Source organism: Vulpes vulpes, chromosome 13 (genome assembly GCF_048418805.1).
Source record: "Vulpes vulpes isolate BD-2025 chromosome 13, VulVul3, whole genome shotgun sequence".
Lineage (NCBI taxonomy): Eukaryota > Metazoa > Chordata > Mammalia > Carnivora > Canidae > Vulpes > Vulpes vulpes.
The window spans coordinates 24,571,050-24,597,136 of NC_132792.1; the positions used below are offsets into that span (position 1 = coordinate 24,571,050).

Genomic DNA, 26,087 nt, shown 5'->3' on the forward strand with positions numbered 1-26,087 from the left:
CCATGCTGGCTCTGCAGCCTGCTTAAGATTTCCTCTCTCCCTCTGTTGTGTGCTCTCTCTCTCTCAAAAAAATACAATAAATAAATTTAAAAAAACAGTAATTATAACAGCTGCAATTGGCTTTTTTTTTTTTTAAATTTATTTATGATAGTCACAGAGAGAGAGAGAGAGAGGCAGAGACACAGGCAGAGGGAGAAGCAGGCCCCATGCACCGGGAGCCCGACGTGGGACTCCAACCCGGGTCTCCAGGTTTGCGCCCTGGGCCAAAGGCAGGCGCCAAACTGCTGCGCCACCCAGGGATCCCTGCAATTGGCTTTGAGAGCATATATATTTAACAAAGATTTGCATTAAGACTTTTTTTCTTCTCTTGAAACTTTAAAAAACTTCATTATCCAAAGATATTAATTTTGTCCATGAAAGTATGAAAATGAGATAGGGTTAGAACAAAGAGATAAAAAGACATTAAAAAGGTACTAAAACAAGAAAAATTAAAGAACATTTTAGGAATAAGAAAGGGAAATGAAAGAAGGAGAAGAGTATATTGTAGGATAGGAAGAATCCTGATTCCTAAACATAAATCATTTTTATTTAAAACAGAAGAAAATCCCTACTCTCTATATTATTACAAAAAATTTTTTGTATCTTAATTAACGAAGTTGTTAGCTTATTTTTTGTTTTATTTTTTTAATTTAAATTCCAGTTAGTTAACATATAGTATAATATTAGTTTCAGGAGTATTACAGAGCTTTTTCATATATGTCACATGTATCAATCACTTGGTTAAACCCAGTGTTTTTGCCATCAGAAATAAAAATCCATGTAAATAGAGGACAGTGATGCTATTCAACTATGGTCATTTCAGCAAGGACAAGAGTTCCTATGAGGCACTAAAGTCAATTCAAGCCTTTCAAATCAGACCCTAGTTCATGGCTGACATTCAACTTCAAGAATAAATGTTAGTGTACTCTCCTTAACTCAGCTGGATTCAGCCTCCTTTCTACTTTAAGGCAAAAGATGAAGGGGTCAGGAACCATTACAGTCTCTCTGTTACTGTATATAGGTAAGTTGAACATAGAACAGACTATTGTCTGTTTTTGCACTGGTTTGAAAATGTATACCTAGATATAGAAAATTGAATAAGACAACTTGTTTTCTCCCAAGTTCACATGAAATGGACATATTTCTTTTATACCATTTCAGAAATAATGTACACCCTGTAGAATAGGTGTTATCCAGAAAATTGAGTGTACTACAGAAGGACCTATAGTATCTATGTTATCTATGTGAGACCAAAAATAGAAAGGTGATGATTCTAAATGACACTCAGATGATGACTCAGTTTAGGTTCTACCGTTTGGTCCAACTGCTAATCTCTACATAAATAAAAATATATTTGTATTTCTATTGTTAAATATTTTTTATTTCTATTATTAAATATTTCATAGAAATAATTGTGCCTTAAAGTATTTTATAAAATAATTGTGTCATAAAATATTCAAAAAAGGAAAAGGAAAAGGTTTGATATATATAGTTAACTTAATATCAAAGCATTATCTTTAATTTAATTTAATTTTTAAAAATATTATTTATTTATTTGAGAGATAGTGGGGTGTGGTGAGGATGAAGAAGGAGCAGTGGGAGAGGGACATGCAAACTCTGGCTGAGCACAGAGCTCTACACAGGACTTGATCTCAGGACCCTGAGATCATGACCTGAGCCAAAATGAAGAGTTAGACATTTAACATACTAAGCCTCCCGGGTGCCCCAAAGCATTATCTTTAATTTTTAGTTCATTTTCAACATTTGTTCATAGATAAAATATTAACTGCTTCAAGACCCTTGAACTTTCTATTTTTTCTGCTTGAAACAAACATTCCCAAAGATCTTTTAGGCTTACTATACCACTTTATTCAACCTGATAATAATATTCCTTGAACATCCTATGTAAAATAATTTTCTACCACCCATCCTCCATTTGTTTTATACTTTTATCCTGCTTTTATTTAATGACAACCAGCCACTATATTACATATAGTTTGGGGTTTTGTTTTGTTTTTAGTTTCTTAATCGTCCTCATCCTCCTTTGCCAAGACACTATATTGTTTTTATATTCCACCAAAAGAGGACCTGGTGTATAATAGGTATTCAGTAAAGGTTTGCTCAATGAATGGATTTTAACAATTAGCTGTGATTATTTCTTGAATTCTTGTAGAGGTCAAACAACTGGGCAATTTCCCAAATCCAGAGCCCGTGCATTTTCAATCTCAGGCTTTCACTAGGTGGTGATGTTGTTGCTCACTTTGCTTGCTTAGACCCTTGAAAGTCAGAAGTTTGGAACTCTTCTGAGACTATTTCTGTAGGAAAGAGACATAGGTAAAGCACAGTTTACATATAATGTGGGTAGTTTTATTCTGAGAGAAAATAGATTCTCTATTTATACTTTACAGTTTAGATATAATCTTTGACAATCTATTTCCTGGATTTTACTTTTTTATTTTTTTATTTTATTTTATTTTATTTTATTATTTATTTATGATAGTCATACAGAGAGAGAGAGAGAGAGAGGCAGAGACACAGGCAGAGGGAGAAGCAGGCTCCATGCACCGCGAGCCTGACGTGGGATTCGATCCAGGGTCTCCAGGATCGCGCCCTGGGCCAAAGGCAGGCGCCAAACCGCTGCGCCACCCAGGGATCCCTATTTCCTGGATTTTATGATTGTATTTTATCTACCTTTACTGCTCAGTAAATGCTCAATTAAAAGTTTAAGCCAAGTTAGCATCATTTGAAACCAAAGAAGGCAGCTTTCCACATTCCTAATGATTTCCATATCCACTATATTATTTTAGTTTTATGGTTCTTCTACTGTTACCAACACTTCATTTTTTTGTGTTCTAGTAGTAAACAATAAAATGTTCTATAATTTTGCAAAACCTGACAGACTGAAAATAAACTGTTGGGTGGAAAACAGCCCCCTTTGTCATGATATGTGAGTTGTACGTATAGTTAAAATAGTTAAATACTAAGGTAGGGGATCCACAGGTTTAAATGACCAGTATGTAAATAATATTTAGTAATCTTGCACAAATCTGTTTTATCAAGCCATTCTTAGGTAAATTATAGTACAGTGATAGTTTGATAAGAGCATTGGGTTTGAAATAAATACAAAACTGAAAAATATGCTGAAGACTGAGTTTTTATCTTCCAAATTTGACCTTGTTACACTTCAGATTTCTTAAAATTTCCAGTCTTATAAAACTCCAACCTCTCCTCCCTCTGACTACGTGATTCAAATAACCCCCTGCAGCCACTAATAGCTCTGACAATATACGGCCTTAGGCCTTAGGCATAAGTACTTTTGTTAGTGGGAGGTCTCTTTTGAAAAGCTCCTGAACCTGCCATTTACTGCCCTTAGGCAAAAAGTCTTTAATTAGCTGCTTATCCCATCACCTTTATCTGGTTCTCCCCCCTCCACCCAACAGGCAAGACCTTTAGAGACCCAGAAAGAACTACTTTTACTTGGATTAGCTCCGTGGCAACCTGTTTATATCACTGTTTCTTAGAGCAGGAGAGAAATTGATGAAGAAATAAATACAGGAGCTGAAACCTCATTCATTGATTCATTTATTCATCCAACCATTCATCCATGAAGAGGTTATTCAAAATAATGATAAAGAGCAATTAACATTTGTAAGAACCAATATTAAGCATTTTCTTTTTTAATGTTGATACTAACACCAGGCTGTAAAACCTCTGTGGTTTAGAGATAAAAACAGAATTAGAATTTGAACCCAGGTTGTTTGTCTAAAGCCTGTTCTCTTAATCCATATGTTACATAGTGTAGTATTAATCAGTAGGGAAATATATCTTTTAAAATAGGAAACAAATGTTAGATTAAGTAATAAACATGGGAATTGAAACTTTATAAAATATCATTTATATAGTAATGCATATCTGGGGATACTTTTAAAGTATACTATAATATGAAAATTTATATTGTTATATGTGGCTTCTTTAGGAAAATACTAAGAGAAAGGAATAATGCAGGAATGATAAAGAGGGACTTGTAACCACAACATACCTGTATACCACAGATATACAAGCAGGCTATCAACAGTTTATTCAACATTTAGTGAGTGCTTACTAAGTGTCAGTCTCTATTCTAGCTTTGAATAAGAAGATAAGATCCCTGCCCTTATTGAGTTTACATACTCTATATGAGTAGAGGGAGATTGAGCAACACATCAATAATGTGTTCTCTTACTTCAGATAGTGATTGAGTACTGTGGGGAAAAGTAAAGAAGGGACTGGAGGTCAGAAGAAGACATCCAGGGCATGCTGCTGTCTTATATCCAAATAAGACAAACGGAGGAGCGTTATAAATGTGTTGGAAGTAAATAAGCATATAGATGTGAGGCAGAGACAGATCTTGACACATTCAAGCCACAGCAAGAATCCCAGGTGTCTGGAACAGAGTGAATGATGGCAAACATGATTGAAGAGTTTGGGAGGCAGAGCAGAGGCCAAGTCATATGGAGCCTCAAAGGCTGTGGGGAGTTTGACTTTTCTCTAAGGAATGAGGGAATTTATGGAGCCTCAAAGGCTGTGGGGAGTTTGACTTTTCTCTAAGGAATGAGGGAATTTATTGAGCTAGAGAATGATGTGGTTTTAGTTCTAAAAAATCACTGTGGCCAGGGTAAAGAAGAGTGGAATAGAATCAAAAAGACAGAATACAAGGGGATTGCAGTAGTGAAGAGGAACGGTAATAGTAATTTTGATAGAACTGATGAGAACTGATAAGCTTTGGAATATATTTTTTAAATATTACTGAGAAAGTTTACTGATAGGTTGAGTATAGATGTAAATGTGAATCTGAGGGACGCCTGGATGACTCAGTGGCTGAGTGTCTGCCTTGGGTTCAGGGTGTAATCCAGGGGTCCTGGGATTGAGTCCGCATCGGGCTCCCCTGCTTTTCACTCTGCCTCTGTCTCTGCCTCTGTCTCTCTCTGTGTCTCTAATGAGTAAATAAATAAAATCTTCAAATAAATAAATAAATGTGAATTTGAATATAAGAAAGAGAAATTTAGATGAATGAGTCTTAGATTTTTGGCTGAGAGCTAGGTGAATGTGGTGACATTTCCTGAGATGAAGAATGGTATAGCTAGAGGAAAATTTCAAAAGTATTGTTTTAGACATACTAATTAGGCAGATTATTTCAGGATTCTGAGCAAAGGTCAGAATTTAAGATAAACATTTAGTAGTCATATAGATGACATGGAAATAGATGCCATTATTGAGGGGTGATATTTGGAAAGAAAAGAAAAGGTGGCTTAGGTCAGAGAGTGTTACAACATTTAAAGGATCAGAGGAGGAGAGTGAGAAGAAAGAAAGAAAGAAAGAAAGAAAGAAAGAAAGAAAGAAAGAAGAAAGAAAGAAGAAAAAAGAAAGAAAGAAAAAAGAAAGAAAAAGAAAGAAAGAAAGAAGAAAGAAAGAAAAGATTGTTGAGTATAGCCAGTGGTATAGAAAAAAGCAGGTTAGTGTGCTATCCCAATGGCCAGGCAAAGAAAGACTCCAGTTAGATGAAGTGATCAATAGGAAGAAATAATTACTCATAGATTGAGTAAAATGCAAATTAAGAATTGAATATCACATTGCAACAAGAATATTCTGGTGACTTTGGCATAGTCACTTTGAAGGAGTGGAGACAAAAGCCTTATGAAATGAATGGAGGAAGAGGAGGTTTGCCACTGTAGCAGCAGGGAAGGAAACCTTAGGAAGAAAAAAAAAGAAGGTAAGTTAGAATCTTAGCACCACAGTGAGCAGAGTTCCAGACAAAAAGTGGATTGCTTCATCTCCTCAGTCTTCAGTCTCTTAGAATTAAGATATAGAAAGAATGTGAAAATATAATATGAGCTATACTATGATGGAGCTGTATAAGAAAGAACTTGGTGCTGTGGAAAACTATGGGACATCTAACAGATAAGGGAGTCAGCAAAAAGCCAAAGAAGTAATATCAACATTGAATGACCATGGATGGTAGTGTTGGCTATGTGGGAGAAGGACATGCCAAGTCACAGCACTAAGAGAGTATATTAGCTGAGTAGACTGAACAGGGATAAGGGATTGTGATGATGATGTATTGGGAAATCATGGGTACATATAAGCCTGGAAGTGTAGTTAGAAACCAATAAAGTCAACTGTACTTATCTGTAGAAGTGAGGCAATTTTTGAAGGATTTTCAGGATTGAAATAACATGATCAAATTTTAATTTTAAAAGGTCATTTTAAAAATAATAAGGAGACATATTACATGGATAACTCACCCACCATAATGAGGTCCACTGATATGATTAATGAAGTAACCTAGGGGGGAAAAAAATGAGGCTGAGGTATGATAGTGACAATGGAGTGGAAGAACATCTGTATTTTCTTTCAACTCAAAATCAACATTTCATCAATCACTTATTTTTCATCTGTTTTCTGGGTGAATCTCCATTATAGAATTCTTTTTCCATGCTTGGCATGTTAATTCTCAAGTCATCCAAAACTGTTGGTTTTCTTTTTAAAGGAGCTAAATTTTTTCCGACCAAGTTAGCATGGATATAAATTTGTAGGAAATTACAAATTTATAGGAAATTACAACAAAACGATTTTCTTTAAAGATACATTTTCACACTGTTAAAAAAGTTTGTAGCACTCTTTCGAGCAATTGCCCTAGGTTTTTGCATTAGGCTGTGGAGGTAGGAGAAAACTATATTATTAACTTTTAAAAAATGATTATTATAAAAGATATATCCTGATATCTCACTATTATAACCAGGCTACAACAAATGCCCAAGGATCAGAGTGCCAGTGGTATCTACAATAATAATAGTTGTAAAAGGAAATATCAAAATGAAATACAATTCACTGACCTCTCACTGTGTGCCAAGTAGTTGCTAGCTTCTTTATGTACGTTATCCTATCTACACATTTTTCACAAAAGCCCTTTTTAAACAACTGCATCATCATTTCACATATGAGGTATCTGAGTTTCAGCACTAAGAGAGTATATTAGTTGAGTAGACTGAACAAGAATATCCAATATATCCAATATTACACAGTATTTAAAATTTAAAGTTAGGTCATGTCCAGAACCAAGCTGATGGTACCAGTGGTATGAGAATTTTACTTTAAAATTAGTACCTTTGGGATCCCTGGGTGGCGCAGCGGTTTGGCGCCTGCCTTTGGCCCAGGGCGCGATCCTGGAGACCCGGGATCGAATCCCACATCAGGCTCCCGGTGCATGGAGCCTGCTTCTCCCTCTGCCTGTGCCTCTGCCTCTCTCTCTCTCTCTCTGTGACTATCATAAATAAATAAAAATTAAAAAAAATAAAATAAAATAAAATTAGTACCTTTAAAAAGTGATAGAGGCCTTCATTGACTTCAGAGCAGGTCTACACACTTACTGTTTCTTGTCATACTGTAACTTGCAATGACCAGACCAGCACCATATCAAGTCTTTTTCTTCCACGGGAGGACATGGACTCTGGAGCCAAACTATCAGTATTTAAATTTCATTTTCCATCTCTTACTAGCTCTGTGATCTTGGGCAAGTTAGTTAATTGCTCAGTGACTTTCTTTCCTATAAAAATGAGAATATTTATTTTTATCTCATTGGATTATTGAGAGGCTTTAATGAATTAGAAATCTGTAAATCACTTAGAAGAGTCCCAGGCAAATAATAGGCTCAGTGTAAGTGTTATTATCATCTTCCTTACTCCTGAAAAGATGCATAAAGGATGCATAAAGAAAAAAGTAAGATGATTCTTCAAAATTTTCTATTTCTAGATAAGAGCGATTTTAATGCAAATGTGCCAATGCACTTTTTTAAGTAGTATACTAGAGATGATAGGCTGTCATTGAGTTAATTGTAGTATGATTTTAGATATGCCATCGTAAGGTTATCCATTCGTGTTGTCTAATTATTTTTAAAAGTTTTTAGGAAGGAAGATGTAATTTTCATTGTTCTTAGCAGTTTTAAAAAATCGTAAGATTTGGTGGTGTTTGCAATTCTAGTATCTGTCGAAGATGTTATCTCTGACCTTTTCTCTTATTTTAATCCTTTGCATTAGAATTGACTTCCTCTCTTGAATTGTTTTACTTTTAGTGCCCTGTGGTGGAATTTTAACTAAGCGCAAAGGGACTATTTTGTCTCCTGGATACCCTGAGCCTTATGACAACAATCTGAATTGTGTATGGAAGATCACAGTGCCAGAGGGAGCTGGCATTCAAGTAAGGGAATTTAAATTTCTCTCCTTTTCATTGTATGTTTGAAGTTAATCCTTTCAGAAATGACTGGATGCAGGTTACTTCTAAAGGTTTAGCCAGTACACTTCACTGACATGATTGCATGCAATAGAAAGATACTTACTAATTTTTCTATCTGCAAAAAGCGGACAACCAATTCAAGAAAGCGTAAGCAATGAGAAACGTGTGTTGCTCTGCACTACATGGATAAGGGTTGTTTATTTCAGAGATTTAGTTGTGTGATTCCAGATCCAGGTTATTCTCTATTTCTCCGCTCTGCCATTTTACCACATTGACTTAGTCCTTGAGTCTTTTCTCATGGCTACAAGAGCTCTAGTCATAATAGCTTTACACAGCAATGGTCAAAAGCCAAGCTGGAATGTTTCTATCTTATGGACCTTTACAATGGTTAAAAAAAAAAAAACTTGAGAAATCCTTCCCGTAGATTTTCCCTCTCATACTATTGACCAAAATTGCAAGAATATCCATTCCTCAGCCATATACTGGCCAGTAGCAAAAGATTTATTATGATTTGGCTCAAACAAATTAACATTAAGTACTTGGATTAAGCAAGGGCTCAGCTTCCTCTGATGTCCACTATCCTCATTTAATTAACAAAACCAGTTATCTCATAGCAAGCAACAGGGATGCTAGTCTACAGACGTATTATTGCAGCTGTGACCACTTTGGGGGAGGAGAAATTTGATGAGTTACTCCATTTTACAAGGAGATTTTTGTTTTTTTTTTTCTGGATAAATTGATGGCATTTTACTACTGAGTCAGAATACACTCTCTGGAAGGTAATTATTCTTCACAAAATATTATATAATTTATATTTCATAAAAATCACTTGTTACTTCTTCAATTGAGTCATAAGGTTTTCCTTTGGAATTGAGATATATCTGTCAGCTCTGGAAAAAGTAGCCAAGAAACCACTCATTAAAACTGAAATTAGGGATCCCTGGGTGGCGCAGCGGTTTGGCGCCTGCCTTTGGCCCAGGGCGCGATCCTGGAGACCCGGGATCGAATCCCACATCAGGCTCCCGGTGCATGGAGCCTGCTTCTCCCTCCGCCTGTGTCTCTGCCTCTCTCTCTCTCTCTCTCTCTGTGACTATCATAAATAAATAAAAATTAAAAAAAAAATAAAACTGAAATTAGAGGGGGGCTTGGGTGGCTCAGCCAGTTAGTGTCAGCTGTGCTCATGATCCAGTTCCTGGGATCAAGCCCCACATTGGGCTCCCCTGTGTGAGGAGCCCGCTTCTCCCTCTCCTTCTATTCTCCCCTGCTTGTGCTCTTTCACACACATTCTCTCTGTCAAATAAATAAATAAATAAATAAATAAATAAATAAATCTAAAAAGAAAAGAAAAGAAAAGAAAGAAAACCCTGAATTTAGAGAGTATAATTTTTAGTAAAAAAAAAAAAAAATCAACTTTTTGAATTTATCTGTGTAATTTTTCAGAAAATTAAAAAAAATCACTTGGACAGGTATTAGGAATAACATAGGTCAACAAACCAATGAGAAAATATGAAATGTATGTTTACAATGTTTTAAGGACATTAAAAATGAAAAGACTATAGTTCTATGCTTTTATTCTGGCTAGAATATCATTTTATGACTAACTTGTAAAATTCAGAGAAAACCAATCAATCCTATCTTAACACTGGTAGACAAGGATTTTAGAATTGTCCACGTTCCAGTTTGCATAGAAAATCTGCAACCAGAGGAAAACTTTAGGAACTTCATTAAACATTTGCTGAATCATATAGTTCTGAGTTTATGAAGGTTATCCTAGAGGCTCTATATGAATATTAGCTTTTCCATTTCTGTCTTAGTTTATAGTAAAAAACAGAAAACAACAACACAAAACCCCTAGCATTTCTCCTTTAATTCTCATTCTTTGTTTTTGAGCCCTGCAATATGATTTTTGCATCCAGTGCTTTAAATGAGCCACCTGTAGCAATCACTGAGGACCTCTAGGTCATTAACTGCATTGTGTTGCTCATACTGCTTATCCTAAGGACAACATTCTAATTCTGCCCATTCTCCTGTCATTCTTAAAACGTATTTTTCCTCCTTAGTTTTCACAATACCATTACTCTCTTAGATTTTGTTTTGTTTCTTTTTTACATCTTGCTTCTACATCTAGGAACATGGTCTCCTCTTCCTATTCAATACATCAGATACAGTGATTGAGAGATTCTGTGTTTTTTGTTCATTTTACCTTATACCATTCTCTCTGCCATCTTTGGCTACCATTTTGTGCTGATGATGCCCAGGACCTGCATCATAACAGATCATCAGAAAACATTTTTTTTTCCAAAGGAAGAACAGAATAAAATTATTGTTCTTAAACCTAAATATCTAACCCAGACCTTTCACTTAAGCTGCATGCCATATATCCAACTGCCCACTGGGCATTTCAGCTAAGCTTCTTGCTGGAAATTCAATTCACGCTGTTCCAAATTGACTTCATGATTTTTTTTCTCATTATTACGGATCTTCTCCAGTGTTCTTTGTTTCAGAATGAACCCTTCATCCATTTAGTTGCACAAGACAGAAATCTTGATGATTATTTTTCCCCTCTCTTACTCTATACAATGAAATATATCAGGTCTGTCTTTCATAAATCTTGCAAAGATGTCTATTTCTCTCCACCCAAATTTTTGCCACTTAAGATTGGGTGGTCATCCTCCCTGTCTCAGGTTCTTGTTCTCCTCCAATCTATTTGTCAGAGGGCAAAGAGAGTAACCTAAAATTAAAAGCCTAATACTATCACTTTCCTGCTTACAGTTCTTCAACTGTCCCCTATATTCTTAACTCCTTGACAGGTTGATTTCGCCTTTGTGCTTTGTCCTCAGTTCTTACCTCTTCTGTTTACACTATTTTAGTTCTATATAAAACTCTCCTTTGCCTTTGGGCCTTTGTGCATGTTGTTCCCTTTGTAAGCGACACTCTCCTTGATCTCCTTTATTTGGCTTATTCTTAGTCATCATTTCTGTCTCAACTTAAAACAGTTCCTGTGGAAGACTTTGCGTGAACTCGAGAAAAGGTTAAGTCCCATGCTGTATGTTCTCATAGGTCCCTGTAATTTCCTTATTATAACACCCATCACATTTTACTGTTACTACTTACTTAATTATCTGTAGGCTCATGAGGGCACTAAGTAAGTCTGCTCTGGCAGCTAACACAGTGCTGCCAGTATACGCTCAGTAAATATTTTTAGAATGAGCCAATGAATACCTCCCTAAGCAGTGGAATTTGGACTATTTTAAGGAATTAAGACAGCATGATGAGCTAAGAAGACATCTGCAGACAAAGTACATTGTATATCACTTGTTCTAGCCAAACACTATTCAAAACTGGACACTTAGTAACAATGACACTATCAAATCTTTCACTGAGGAAGCCTTTTATTTAATGATCATCCCTTAGAAAACAAAACTGGAGCTTCACAGGGCATTTATGCAGACTTATGGAATGTGAAAAATACTGGATTTTTCATTTTAAATACTCTAAAGGACTGCCAAACACTATTTTTTTCTCTTTTTTCTAATTAACCTCTTATATGTATGGTAATTTTAAACATATCACTAAATCACAAAATATTATATGACATACACAAAAACATAATATGTGATTTATATTTCATTAGGGAGTATGAAATTTCACTAGCTTTACCTAAAAGCTACCTGGCTAATACATCAGGTCTAACGTAATGCTTATTTCATTTTATTCAGTTAGGATGAATCTATGTGTGACTAAAGAATTATATAAATATCTAATAAATACTATATGAGATGAAATGGAATAACCAGTGGTGGAAAGAAAAAACATTTAGAATGCTGAAAAAATTACAAATAATATAGAATTACTGAGCAATTGTTAGAAATAGCTTCAACAAATAGAATAATTTGTTATATTAATTTTACATGAGAAGTTTGTGGGGACTGGTGTATTCATTTGTTTGCCTATTTTAGCAAAGTATATTGATGGAGAATTCTAACAGGACCATAGTAACAGTTATCAAGCAAAAGAGCAATCTTTATGTGAATAACTATGGGAAAACAATGTTCATTACTTAATTGTGTCAATTTGTAGAATGATCATCACGAGTGAATGTAATCTAACAAGCAAATTAAAATGAGATGTGAATGTCTAAATGAGGAATATCTGGTTTTAGTGACTAGAGATTCATTACCTCATAAAGCTATCCTGTTCCATGATGGACAGCCGCATCTAATGCAAAATTCTAACGCTGAATCAATAGCTGCTTCTTTTTACATTTTTTACTCTCATTTGGCTTTTTGTCATAGAGGATCTTTGGTCATTTACTTGAGTCTCCTACACCCTCCATGGTTATTGTACCAAACTACATTCACAATTTGCCCAGTCTCTGAGTGGCAAACACTGTTAGTTTTCTGTGGCTGCTGCAAATCACCATGCATTTGATAGCTTAAAATAGCAGAAATTTATTCTCTCACAATCCTGGAGGCCAGAAGTCACAGAGCAGTTTTACTGAGATGTAACTGAGCTGCTGACGGGGTTGACCCTCTACTCTCCCTTCTGCCCAGGCACTAGGGGAGGATCCTTCCTTGCTTCTTCTGACTTCTGGTGGCTGCCAGCACTCCTTGGTGTCTGACTAGAACTCCATTTTTTGCCCGCGTGGTCACATTGCCTTCTTGTCTTCTGTGTCAAATCTCCTTTGACATCTTTCTTATGATTGTATTTAGAGCCCATTTGAATAATCCAGGATAATCTCCCTATCACAGGATGCTCAGTTTAATTGCACATGAAATACCTTCTTTTTCCCCCCATATAAGGCAATATGTATAGGCTCCAGGGATGAAGATCTGATATTTTTGGAAGTCGGTACTCAGTCTGCTATACGTATATATCCAGAATTAAACAAAATTTCTTCTTCTCATTAAGATAATAGGTTTTCCAACAGATGTCTTCATTTTTGTTCTTATCACCCCTCTGATCTCCATAACTCAGAAAAAAAAAAAAGATAAATTACTCTTGAGTCATTCCTCTTACTTCCTTCCCTTATTCAGATAACATAAAATCCAGTAACTTCCCCTGTAGTAACAGATGAGACATTGTGGTCCCTATTTCTATCACTTATTCCTGCCACCACCCTGCTTCAATCTTTTATTGCTTCTCACACAGACTACTGCAGTGGACACTGAAATTGTTGGGGTTTTTTTTGTTTGTTTGTTTGTTTGTTTTTTTACTTGCATTTTCTTCATCCAACACAGTTCTGTCCTTAAAGTATCTCTGATTATACTCCTTCCAAAACCTTTAGTGGACTACTCAATTACATAATTTTATTGTGGTGGTGTTCCATCTTTATAATCTCTTGGCCAATCTGTCTCAACTAAGATACATTACATCCTTTATACACACTGGGTACTACTCTAAACTAAAATTAATTTAATTTTTACAATTCTATGAATTAGATACCTTTATTACAATGATTTATATGAGTAATGGGAGGCATAGGAAGATTAACAACTCTTATAGGATTATATGCCAGTGAGTGGAGGGAGCCAGGAACCTGTAAATTCAGGCATCCTAACTCTGTAGTCTCTTGTATGTATCCACAAAACTCACTCTTTCTAACTTTTCCTAACTTTGCATGCATGTTTCCTCTTACTATGTAAATATCTTTTACTGTGGCTAAATTGGATTATCGATGGTTCACTAAATCCACCTCCTAGCTTGTCCCCTCTACATTTTTATAACTCAATAATTTTTCAGTGGAAAACCTCTCAATACTTTTAGCGTATCTCAAATGTCAATTCCTGCATGAATCCTTATATTTTTTTTCTTTTTCTTTCTTCTTCTTCTTCTTTTTTTTTTTCTCAGCTGAATGTGATCTTTTCTTTCCCTGAATTGTAGGAAAGGAAAACTCAGATATAAGACAGAATTGATCATTGTTTAAGGAGCTGGTGGTAAAATTCCAATCATACAGCTTTAATTCCATTCTTCTTCCTGTCCTGGAACATTGCCATTGGGCCTAATGCCTGTCACACAGGCAGGGTATCTGTTGCCATGTGGCACTCACCCCTGGAAAAGTGGCACCATCGTTCACTTGAAGGGAAGAATGATGATGGTCTATTTTGTGGAGAAGAAATTTTTAATGACTGTAATTGTTATAATTATTTAGTTAATGAGTGCAGTGCTTACATTTATAACAGACTTATCTAAATAACATAAATTCATTTAAATAAAGTTAGTCCTTTCCTTCCTCCAAAATAATAAAATATATTGTTGAGAAAAATAACATCCACAGTTGTGGGGGTCCTGTAGGTTCTTGCAAAAGCTCAAGCTGTGCCAAGTGAAGTGCAACAAAGTAACACATGCCTCTTTCTTTAAATAAAATTTAATAGACATGAGAGAATTGTCCATGAGAGAATCCAGCATTTCCCTCATCAACGTTAGGGACCTTCATAGTAATTTAGTTATTATGACTCCATTCATAAAAATAATCTTTAGAAGTTGATTCCAGACCAGTTATAAAGTGTAATTTTGATCATCCATATTGAGACATATTAAAAATGTGCATAGGGGATAATAATGTTAATATTTTTTTGTAATGAAAGGGAATTGAGCAAAGCTTAGGCAAATAAAGGAAAATAAAAATGTATTCAGCATAAATCTAGTTAAACTGGCAAGAATCTAACACTCCAGAACATAAAAGTCAACAAATTATTTAGAACATGCATGGAAATTCTTGGCACTAAGACATGAATTAACCCAAAGCCTTTATCTTCTTCTTTTTTTTTTTTTTTTTTTTAGATTTTATTTCTTTCTTTATTTTAGATATATAGAAGAAAACAGGGGTTGGGAGCAGAGAGGCACAAACAGATTTCCTGCTGAGTGGACACTGGGATTCATGTGAGGCTCCATTTCATGACCCTGAGATCATGACCTGAGCCAAAATGAAGAGTTGGATGCTTAACCAACTGAGCCACCCAGGCACCCGTTACCCAAAGCCTTTAATAAAGAGAACACTCTGAGATGGTGACAGACATTGTCAATGTTATACCCATAGTGAACACTGCTAGGTGCCCCATGAATGTTTCTCAGCAAGGCCAGTTCCATAATGGCAAAAATCAGTTCTGTTAAAATCCTTTTATGAAAGGCCACAATGGCATGGCCCCAGCTTGGAATTCTCCCTTCTAATGTGGTGATGAAGACTATAATATTATTATATTGTTAGAAATATGTGTTCTCATGAGTAATTATTATTTCACAGGTGCAAGTTGTCAGCTTTGCTACAGAACATAATTGGGATTCTCTGGACTTCTATGATGGAGGAGACAACAATGCTCCACGACTTGGAAGTTATTCAGGTAAATAGAAAAGTTGAGCTTAATTAAAATATTGAAATAATTAGGAATATAAAAATCTCTCACTCTTTTTAAAAGAGCTTCCAGAACTCTGACTTGGCAGTTTAGATTTCTTTTTATAAACCATACACAGGGAACTAAATTATAAGGTTAGAAGTTTGAAAGACATCAAAGGTAATGACATTGAAATTGCTGTTTAAAACCTTACTATATTCTTACTGTATTTGTGTAATTATTTATTGATGCTTTTATAGTAATACTTTAAGCTAAGCTGTGGTTCAGGAATAATATGTATGCCCTTTTCCCTTAAATAGTTAAAAATTAGACAGTACTTGGTAATTATGATATGCCTACTCAAAGTGTGTTACCCAGCCATTAAAATAATTTTAGAGACTGTCTAACGACATGGTAAATGTTACAAAGTACTGTTGAGTGAGAATAAAGAGACTATAAAATTATTTCCAAGAAATGAATAAAATTACAAAAAATTAATATATATCCAGGTACCAAGACCACAAGGTTTTTAAATTTCTTAAGGTTTTTAAAGGTAATTTATGCAATAATCTAACAGCTTTTTCCAGCATATGAAAAGTGAGATCAAATTTTATATTAATTTTAACTACACTTTTTACTTTATTATACTTTTTGACTACAGACATAGGAACATAGCTAAGCCATCAACTTCTACATTTCAGATATACTTAAATCAGGGTGAATGGTTTTAAGTTTTTAGTAGATTTTAAAATAGAGTATGATAACCAGTTTTTCAGCATCACCATTGAGTAAAGGAAAGAAGAAATATCTGGAGTAGGAGTGACTTGGTTTAGTCATAAAAAGTATTTTATACAGAGAAGAAGGTAGAAGTCTTTCTTGGAAGAAATTCCGTAACATTTTAGGTATACATTTACTTAGAATAGATTGGATGTAATACTTAATAATAACTACAACAATGAAAATAATAAAAGTAACAACAGCTATTGATTTACCAAGTGCTAGGTCTATATGAGGCTAGTCATACATTTCCTCGTTTGCTCTTTCTAGCAGTTCTGGTATGTGACTGAAGTTTAGAGGGATTGATTTGCCTGGGGTAGTACAGCTAGAGTTAGAATGAGACTGGGGTCTAGCTGGTGGGACTCTTGAGCCAGAGCTCTTCATCACTAAGATTCTCTAAGAGACTAAGGGCAATTCGAGTGAACTTTGACTTTCTGTTTATCTCTGTCTTCAGTGATGCTGTGAGGATATTATGGATGGATAACAGGTTGAAAGCAAGCAAAAAAGAAAAAAACAATGCAATTTTATGTTTTATAATGAATTAGTCCTGATTTCTTTTATAGAAAGATCAGTGAGTGGTTAAAGGTCCACAGAGTTGTACAAAGAAAGTATAAAAAACTAGTTACAGAAAATTTTGCAATGCTATCAACTAATATGCTTGTTGAAGGTTATCTTAAAACATAGATTTGACATTTATTTGTATGCTTATCATTTGAAACTGCTTGAGTTGTAATCTTAAGGGTCTTGATCTATTACTCAATGTCAAATAGTCAGGAAGTAATTGGTTCAAGCAGCTATTTTATGTTTTCAACTCCAGAATTGAATTAAGTCAAGTTGATTTCCTTTAGAACTTCAGAAGTACATCATTATAATGTACTGGCTGGGAGACAAGGCAAATAGTAGTTTATAATTTGGATTTTTCAAACACTACTTACCAGCTTTGCTGTCAGAGTCTAAGATATATCAAGGTACTTTACCTGGTGTAGAAGAACATACATAAATACATACTTAAATGCAATGCATATATATTTATATATTACATATATAATACAAAGGGTAATAAATATATCTTCTGAACTCATACTTAATCTTTACTATACTATAAAAATCACATGTACACTTTAAAATTAAGTTTCTTATTTGCTCATGTTTTAGAGTATTGAAATACACATGAAATTAAAAATGATTATTTTAGGTGATCTGCAAAATTTACTGCTTTTACCCACTCTTTGTTTCTGCCTATTTTTAGGGAACAATCTAGAGTGATCCCAAAGGCCTATCTCCTAGGAGATAGTCACAAACAATAAAATGAAATAGAAATGTGGGAAATATATTTTTATCAAAAAATTCCTGAAAAAATACTTGACCAATACATAGTTTCAGTGATAATCTGTTGGCTGATTAGTAGTTAGCTTACTTAGTTTTACTATAATATTTATTATGTGATCATTGACCTGTCTTCCCAATTATCATTTCAGGAACAACAATACCCCATCTGTTGAATAGTACGTCTAATAATCTATATCTAAATTTTCAATCAGACATCAGCGTTTCTGCTGCAGGATTTCACCTTGAATACACAGGTAAATATAATATGTACTATTCAAGAAATTTAAGAACAAGTTTATATTAATTTTTAAATATTACTTTTTTGAAAATAGAAATTAAATATACTTGGTCGAAGGAGAATATTATTATTTTTTTTAAAGATTTTGATGTGCTGCTTCAGTTCATTTGCAAAAATATAAAGCTTTGGGATCCCTGGGTGGCGCAGCGGTTTGGCGCCTGCCTTTGGCCCAGGGCGCGATCCTGGAGACCCGGGATCGAATCCCACATCGGGCTCCCGGTGCTTGGAGCCTGCTTCTCCCTCTGCCTGTGTCTCTGCCTCTCTCTCTCTCTGTGACTATCATAAATAAATAAAAATTAAAAAGAAAAAAACAAAAATATGAAGCTTTAATTATTTTCATCAGAATTTACAGGTGTTTTCTTTTTTCTTTTATTGTAAGAACACATAAAATGAGATCTACCCTCCAACTTTTAATCCACAATACAGTAGTGTTAACTGTAGGCACAATGTTGTACAGTAGATCTCTAGACCTTATTCATCTTGCATAACTGAAAATTTTACCTATATCAGAAACCTCCCATCTCCCTAAGCCTTGGCAACCACCCTTCTACTTTCTATTTCTATAAACTTGACTTTATTTATTTATATTATTATTTTTAAAAATTTGACTATTTTAGATACTTTATATAAGTGCTATCATATAGTATATGCCCCTCATTATCTGGCTTATTTCACTTAGCATAATGTTTACTAGGTTTATCCATGTTATTACATTTGGCAGGATTTTTTTTTTTTTTTTTTAAGAGTGGGGCAGCCCTGGTGGCTCAGCAGTTTAGCACTGCCTTTGGCTGGGGCGCGATCGTGGAGACCCAGGATCGAGTCCCAAGTCAGGCTCTCTGCATGGAGCCTGCTTCTCCCTCTGCCTGTGTCTCTGCTGCCTCTCTCTCTCTCTCTCTCTCTCTCTGTTTCTCTCATGAATAAATAAATAAAATCTGTAAAAAAAAAAAAAAGTGAGTGAAATTACATTGTATGTAGATGCCATCATTTCTTTATTCATCTTTTTTTTTTTTTTAAGATTTTTATTTATTTATTCATGAGAGGCAGAGAGAGAGGCAGAGACACAGGCAAAGGGAGAAGCAGGCTCCCTGCGACAAGCCTGATACCGGACTCAATCCCGGGACTCCAGGATCACGCCCTGGGCTGAAGGCAGGCGCTCAATGGCTCAGCCACCCAGATGTCCCTATTCCTTTATCTTTTGATGGGCATTTCAATTGTTTCCTTGTCTTGGCTATTGTGAGTGATGCTGCAATGAAAACAGGAGCTCAGATGTCTCTTTGAGATCCTTATTTTGAATGTTTTATAAATATACTCAGTTGCGATTGCTAGATCTTATAATAGATCTACTTTTAATATTTTTGAGAAACTTCCACAGTTTTCCATAGTGTAGTTGGTTCCATCAATGTAATTGGTTGCACCAATTTACATTCCCACCAACATTGTATAAGGGTTCTAGTTTTTCCACCTCCTCATCAACAGGTACTTTTTTTTTTTAAGGTTTATTTATGTATTTCAGAGAGGGAGAGAGAATGTATGCAATCAGGTGGAGATAGAAGGGGAGGGAGAGAATCTCAGGTTGACTCCATGCTGAGCATGCAGCCCAACATGGGGCTTGATCTCACAACCCTAAGATCATGATCAGAGCCAAAATCAAGAGTTGGTCGTTTGACCAACTGAGTTGCCCAGGTGCTCCAACATGTACTTTTTTTTTTTTTAAACAAAGAATATAAAAGTTATCAAAAGGAGACATATCCTAACAAAAACTCCAGTTTTGAGTATTTATTCACCACATAGCATAGCATCAACATTCTTAAAGCAGATAGTCAATAAATATGAGACATAAACAAAAATATGTTATGAAATTGAAAACATTGATTCCTGTATAGAAAGTCTACATAGAGCAATAATCGTAAGAGTAATATAGAAAATAATTGTTTAAAAGTATCCCCCCCAACACACGCACATACACAAAATACCAGGTCCAAATGGCTTCACATAGAAATATTGCCAAACTTTAAGGACCAGGTAAACCCAACCCTGTTTTAATTATTCTGTCTCCTGGGGTGTATCATAGATTCCCATAATATTCACAATAGAAAACTACAAATCAAACTCTTATATGAATATGATGAAAAAATTTTATTGTTTCAGTTCATTGAAATTTAATTGACATAAAATTGGGTTGTTCTTGAACTTACATAATGTATTGATTTGATATATGTATCTATTGCAAATGTTACACAATTTGGATAATTAATACCTCTATAGCTCACATAATTACCTTCTTTTTTTTCTTTGCTCTTTCTGTGTATGTAAGAGAGAATACTTAAAATCTACTCTTTTATCAACTTGCAAGTATATGACACAATATTATAAACCATTGTCACCATGTAGTATACTGGATCCCCAGAATTTATTCATTTTATTACTAGAAGTTTATATCCTTTGACTCACATCTCCCCATTTTTTGCACCTCTTATCCTCTAGCAACCATCATTCTTCTCTTTGTTTCTAAGATGCAAGATGAATGAATCGTTTTTAAGTTCCACATACAAATGAGATCATATTTGTTTTCTCTGTCTGACTTATGTCACTTAGCATAATACTTTTAAGGTCCATCCATGATGTTACAAAGGCAGGATTTCCCACTTTTTCATGACAGAATAATATTTAAAATTATATACACTACACTTCATCTATTCATCCATATATGGATACTTAGGTTATTTCCATATCTTGGCTATTGTGAATAATGCTATAATGAACATGGGAATGCAGATATCTCTTTGAGATCCTCATTTTATTTCTTTTGGTTATATACCCAAAAACAGAATTGCTGCATCGTATGAAATTTATATCATTCATTTCTTGAGGAACCTCCATATTCTTATTCATTCTGACTATACCAATTTATATTCCCACCAACAGTGAGCAGGGATTCCCTTTTACCACATCCTCAGCAATACTTGTGAACTATCATCTTTTTTATGACAGTCATTCTAACAGGTATAAGGTGACATCTCATTGTGCTTTTGATTTGTGTTTCCCTGGTGGTTAGTGATGTTAAACATTATTTCATGTACCTATTAGCCATTTGTATTTCTTCTTTGGAAAAATAGTTATTTGGATTCTATGCCTATTTTTAAAGCAGATTGATTTTTGTGGGCTTTTTAAAAATTTATTTTGTTGTTTTGTTTTGCTATTGAGTTATATGAGTTTCTAATATACTCTGAATACTAATGCCTTATTAGATATATTGTTTGCAAATATTTCCCCCATTCTGTAGGCTGCCTTTTCATTTTGTTGTTTCTTTTACTGTGTAGAGGTTTTCTTCTTAAAGATTTATTTATTTTATTTTAGATAGAGAGCATGAGCAAGGGTAGTGAGGGGCAGAGGGAGAGGAAGAGAGAATCTCCAGCAGATTCTGCACTGAGTGCAGAGCCCAACACAGGGCTCAACCTCATGACCCTGAGATCACTACCTGAGCTGAAACCAAGAGTCAGAAACTTAACTGACTGTGCCACTCAGTTGCCCCAGAAGATTGATTTTTAATTTGATTTAGTATTACTTATTTATTTTGCATTTGTTGCTTATACTTTTGGTGTCGTATCCAAAAAATTAATGCCAAGACCAATGTCAAGGAAACTTTTTTCTGTTTTCTCCCAGGATTTTTACAAAATTCGGTTTTATTCCAATTCTAATTTTTGTGAGTAGTGTAAAATAGGGTGCAATTTCATTTTTCTGCATATGATTAAACAGTTTCCCCAATACCATTTATGGGGAAAGACTATGGTTTACCCCTTGAGTATTCTTGGTTCCTTTGTCAAATTTTAGTTGGCTGTAAATGTGAGGGTTTATTTCTGGGCTCTCAATTCTATTACATTGGTGTATGTGTCCATTTTTATTCCAGTTTGGTATAAAAATGCTATACTATACAGTATGGTATAAAAATACTGACCAATTTTGTGCCAGTATGATACCATACTCTGACTACTATAGCTTCATAATAGTTTGAAATCACAAAGAATGATGCCACTAGCTTTGTTCTTTTTTCTGTGGATTGCTATAGGTATTCAGGGTCTTTTGTGATTCCATGAATTTCTGTCTCTGTGAAATCATGCCATTGGAATTTTGACAGGAATTGCATTGAGTCTATAGATGACTTAAATGTGGTTACATTTGTTCCCAAATTTTATTGTTACTGGTTATGCTATTGTAAATGATATTGTTTTCTTTCTTTTTCAGATATTCTGTTTTTGGTTTATAATAACACAACTAATTTCTGAATGTTGATTTTTTTATCCTGCAACTTTATTAAATTTGTTAATTAGTTCTAGTAGCTTTTGGTGGAGTCTCCAAGATTTTATAGATATAAGATTGCATCATTTGCCAACAGAGACAATTTTACTTTCCTCTCTGGTTTGGATTTCTTTCATAATTACTTTGGATTGGATTTCTTTCATAATTACTCTGGATAGAACTTCCAGTACTGTGTTGAATGAGAGTCATGAGACTGAGCAACTTTAGTCTTGTTCCCTATCTTAGAGGAAAAACCTTCAACCTTTCATCATTGAATATGATGTTAGCTGTGGGCTTTTCATATATGGCCTTCATTAAGTTGAGGTTCATTCCTGGCTTCAGTTTTTCAGAAGAGTTTGGGAAAGACTAGCATTAATTCCTTTTTAAATTTTGATAAAGTTCACCCTTGAAGCCTTCTAGTCCTGGGCTTTTCTTAATTGGAAGGCTTTTGCTTAATAATTTAATCTCTTGTCATTGATCTGTTCAGATTTACTATTTCTTCATGTTTTAGTTGGTAGGTCATATGTTTCTAGGAATTTGTCCATTTCTTATAGATTATCCAATTTTTCAGTAGATTATTGTTCATAACAATCTCTTATGAACCTTTTTATTTCTGTGATATCAATGTAATGTCTCTCCTTTCTGGTTTTATTTGTTTGAGTTATCTCTGTCTCTGTCCCTCTCTTTTTTAGTTAGTCCATCGAAACCTATGTCAAATTCGTGTATCTTTGGTCTTTTTTAATGTTCTTCTGTTCTCTATTTCATTTATTTCTGCTCTAATATTTGTTACTTCCTTTATTCTGCTAACTTTTGGCTTAGTATATTATTTTCCTACTTCCTTGAGATAGATATAAAGTTAACTCATTTATTTGAGATCTTTTTTTTTTTAAGATTTTATTTATTTATTCATAAGAGACAGAGAGAGAGAGAGAGAGAGAGAGAGGGAGAGGCAGAGACACAGGCAGAGGGAGAAGCAGGCTCCTTGCATGGAGCCAGATGTGGGACTCCATCCCGGGTCTCCAGGATTAGGCTCTGGGCTGAAGGTGGGGCTAAACTGCTGAGCCACCCAGGCTGCCTGAGATCTTCCTTTTTTTTAAATGTAGACATCTATTACTATAAACTTCTCTCAGAACTACTTTGGTGTATCTCACAAATTTCAGCATATTGTGTTTCTCTTCTTTTTGTTTGTTCATTTAGAGATATTTTTTGATTTCCCTTTTGATTTGTTCTTTCAATGATTGGCTGTTTGTGAGTGTAGGATTTGATTTCCATATATTTGTGAATTCTCTGGTTTTCCTCCTGTTATTGATTTCTAGTTTCACACCACTGTGGTTGGAAAAGATTTTTGTTATGATTTCATTTTTAACTTTGTTAAGACTTCTTTGGTGATATGATGTATCCTGGAGAGTGTTCTGTGTGTACTTAAGAAAAAAAAATGTATTTTGCTGCTTTGTAAGGAATGTTCTGTATAGGTCCATTAGGTTTATTTGGTCTAAAGTATAGTTCAAGTCCAATATTTCTTTAATGCTTTTCTATCTAAATGATCTATGTATTGTTGAAAGCGAAGTACTGAAGTCCCCCACTATTATCGTTGTCTATTTTCCCCTTCAGATCAGTTAATGCTGAACTGACTGGGCCACCCAGGAGCCCCAATCTGCATATACATTTAGGATTATTATATCTCTTTGATCAAAAAATCTAATTATCATATAGTGGCTTTATCTCTTGTTACAGTTTATATTGTCAGATGTAAGTAGAGCTACCACTACCTCTTGTGGTTTCCAAAAATCTTTTATTATCCCTTCGCTGTGAGCATATGGGTGTCCTTGAAGTTAAAGTGTCTCCAGGAGGCAGCACATAGTTTTGTTTTGTTTTAAATCTATTCAGCTACTCTATATTTTTTGCTTGGAGAATAGCATCCATTTACATTTACAGTAATTATTTATAGGTAAGGACTAGCTAATACCATCTTATCAATTATTTTCTGACTTTGTTATAGTTCTCATGTTCTTTTCTTTCTCTCTTGCTCTTTTCCTTTGTGAATAGATGATTTTCCATAGTAGTGTGCTTTGACTCCCTTCTCTTTATGCTTTGAATATCTACTGTGAGCTTTTGCTTTGTGGTTACCACGAGACTTACATAAAATGTTGTCTAGATATAACTGTCTATTTTATACTAACAACTTGATTCACATAATAAATCTCTGTTCTTTTACTCCCCACTTCATGTTTTTGATGTTACAATTTATCTTATTTTTTATTCATTGACAAATTATTATAACTGTAATTATTTTTAAAACTTTTGTCCTTAACTTTTATTCTAGAGTTAAGTAGTTAATATACCATCATATTAAAGAATTAGTACTTTGAAATTAAATATATATTTATCTTTACCAATGTGTTGTATATTTTTATGTTACTAATTAGTGTCCTTTCATTTCAGCTTGAGATACTGCTTTCTGCATTTCTTGTAAGATGGGTCTAGTGGTGATAAGCTATCAACTTTTGTTTATGTAGGACCATCCTAATCTCATCTTTCTCTGAACTCTTCTAATGGACTACTTTATTGTATAGAGTATTCTTGCCTGAGAGTTTTATTCTTTCAGCACTTTGAGTATAACATTGCTCTCTGTTCTTGTCCGTAAGTTTGTCCTGACAAAGTCACTGATTGCCTTGTACAGGTCCCCTTATAAATTATGAGCTTCTTTTCTCTTGTTATTTCTAAGATTCTCTCTTTGTCTTTCATTTTTTGCCAGTTTTATTATAATTCATCTTGGAGAATATATTTTGATGTTGAGTTTGTTTGGGGGCCCTGACTTTTATGAACTTGGATGTTCAAATCTCTTCCCAGATTTTACAAGTTCTGTGCCATCATTTCTGTAATAAACGTTCTTTTTTAAAAAAGATTTATTTAGTTATTTGAGAGAGAGAAAAAGAGAGAGAATGGGAAGAAGGGCAGAGGGAGAGAGAGAATCCTGAAGCAAAGTCCTTAATGAGTGTGGAGCCTGATATGGGGTCGATTCCAGGACCCTGAAGTCATTACCTGAGCTGAAATCAAGAGTCAGCTACTTAACTGAGCCACACGAGCACCTCACTGTAATAAACTTTACACTTCCTTTCTTCTTTATTCTCTCTAATAATTCATATTGTGAACAGATCTCTTTGTTAAACTTTTATTTTGATCATGTATTGTTTTCTTGATTTTAAAGAATTATTTTTCTGTGGGTTTCTTTGTAGCTTATTGGGCTTCCTTAAAACAGATATCTTAGATCGTTTTTCAGGTAAATTACAGATAACGGTCTATTTTTATTCTTTTGCTTGTAGACATCCCGTTTTCCCAACATATCTTGTTGAAGAGATAATTAGCTCCCCATTGTGTATTTTTTCACCTTTGACAAAGATAATTTGATGTGGGTTTATCAACTGGATTCTCTATTCTGTTTCATTCATCCATATGTCTATCTTTATGCTAGTATCATACTGTTTTAATTTTTGTAGTTTTGTAATATGTTTTGATGTTAGGCAGTGTGAGGTATCCAGTTTTGATCTTCATTCTCAAGATTGCTTTGGTTACTTTGGGTCTATTGTGGTTCCATATAAATTTTAGGATTATTTATGTATCTCCTTCAGTAAAAAAATGCCATTGGGGTTTTGGTAGTTATTGCATTGAATATGTAGATAGTTTAGGGTTATGGACATTTTAACAATAATGTCTTCCAATCCATAAACATGGAATATCTTTCAATTATT

The 26,087-nt window shown here is 34.5% G+C and overlaps 1 protein-coding gene across 2 annotated transcripts in view; it reads left to right on the forward strand.

Moving 5' to 3' along the window:
- The window catches only part of CSMD3 (CUB and Sushi multiple domains 3), a 1,174,336-nt gene that overhangs the window by 1,006,516 nt on the left and 141,733 nt on the right, over positions 1 to 26,087 (forward strand). For both annotated transcript variants that reach the window (XM_072734033.1, XM_072734032.1), the window contains 3 exons: positions 8,147 to 8,271; positions 15,551 to 15,647; positions 17,894 to 17,998. In XM_072734033.1, the coding sequence (XP_072590134.1) occupies positions 8,147 to 8,271; positions 15,551 to 15,647; positions 17,894 to 17,998 (327 nt within the window). The remainder of the gene's footprint in view (positions 1 to 8,146; positions 8,272 to 15,550; positions 15,648 to 17,893; positions 17,999 to 26,087) is intronic.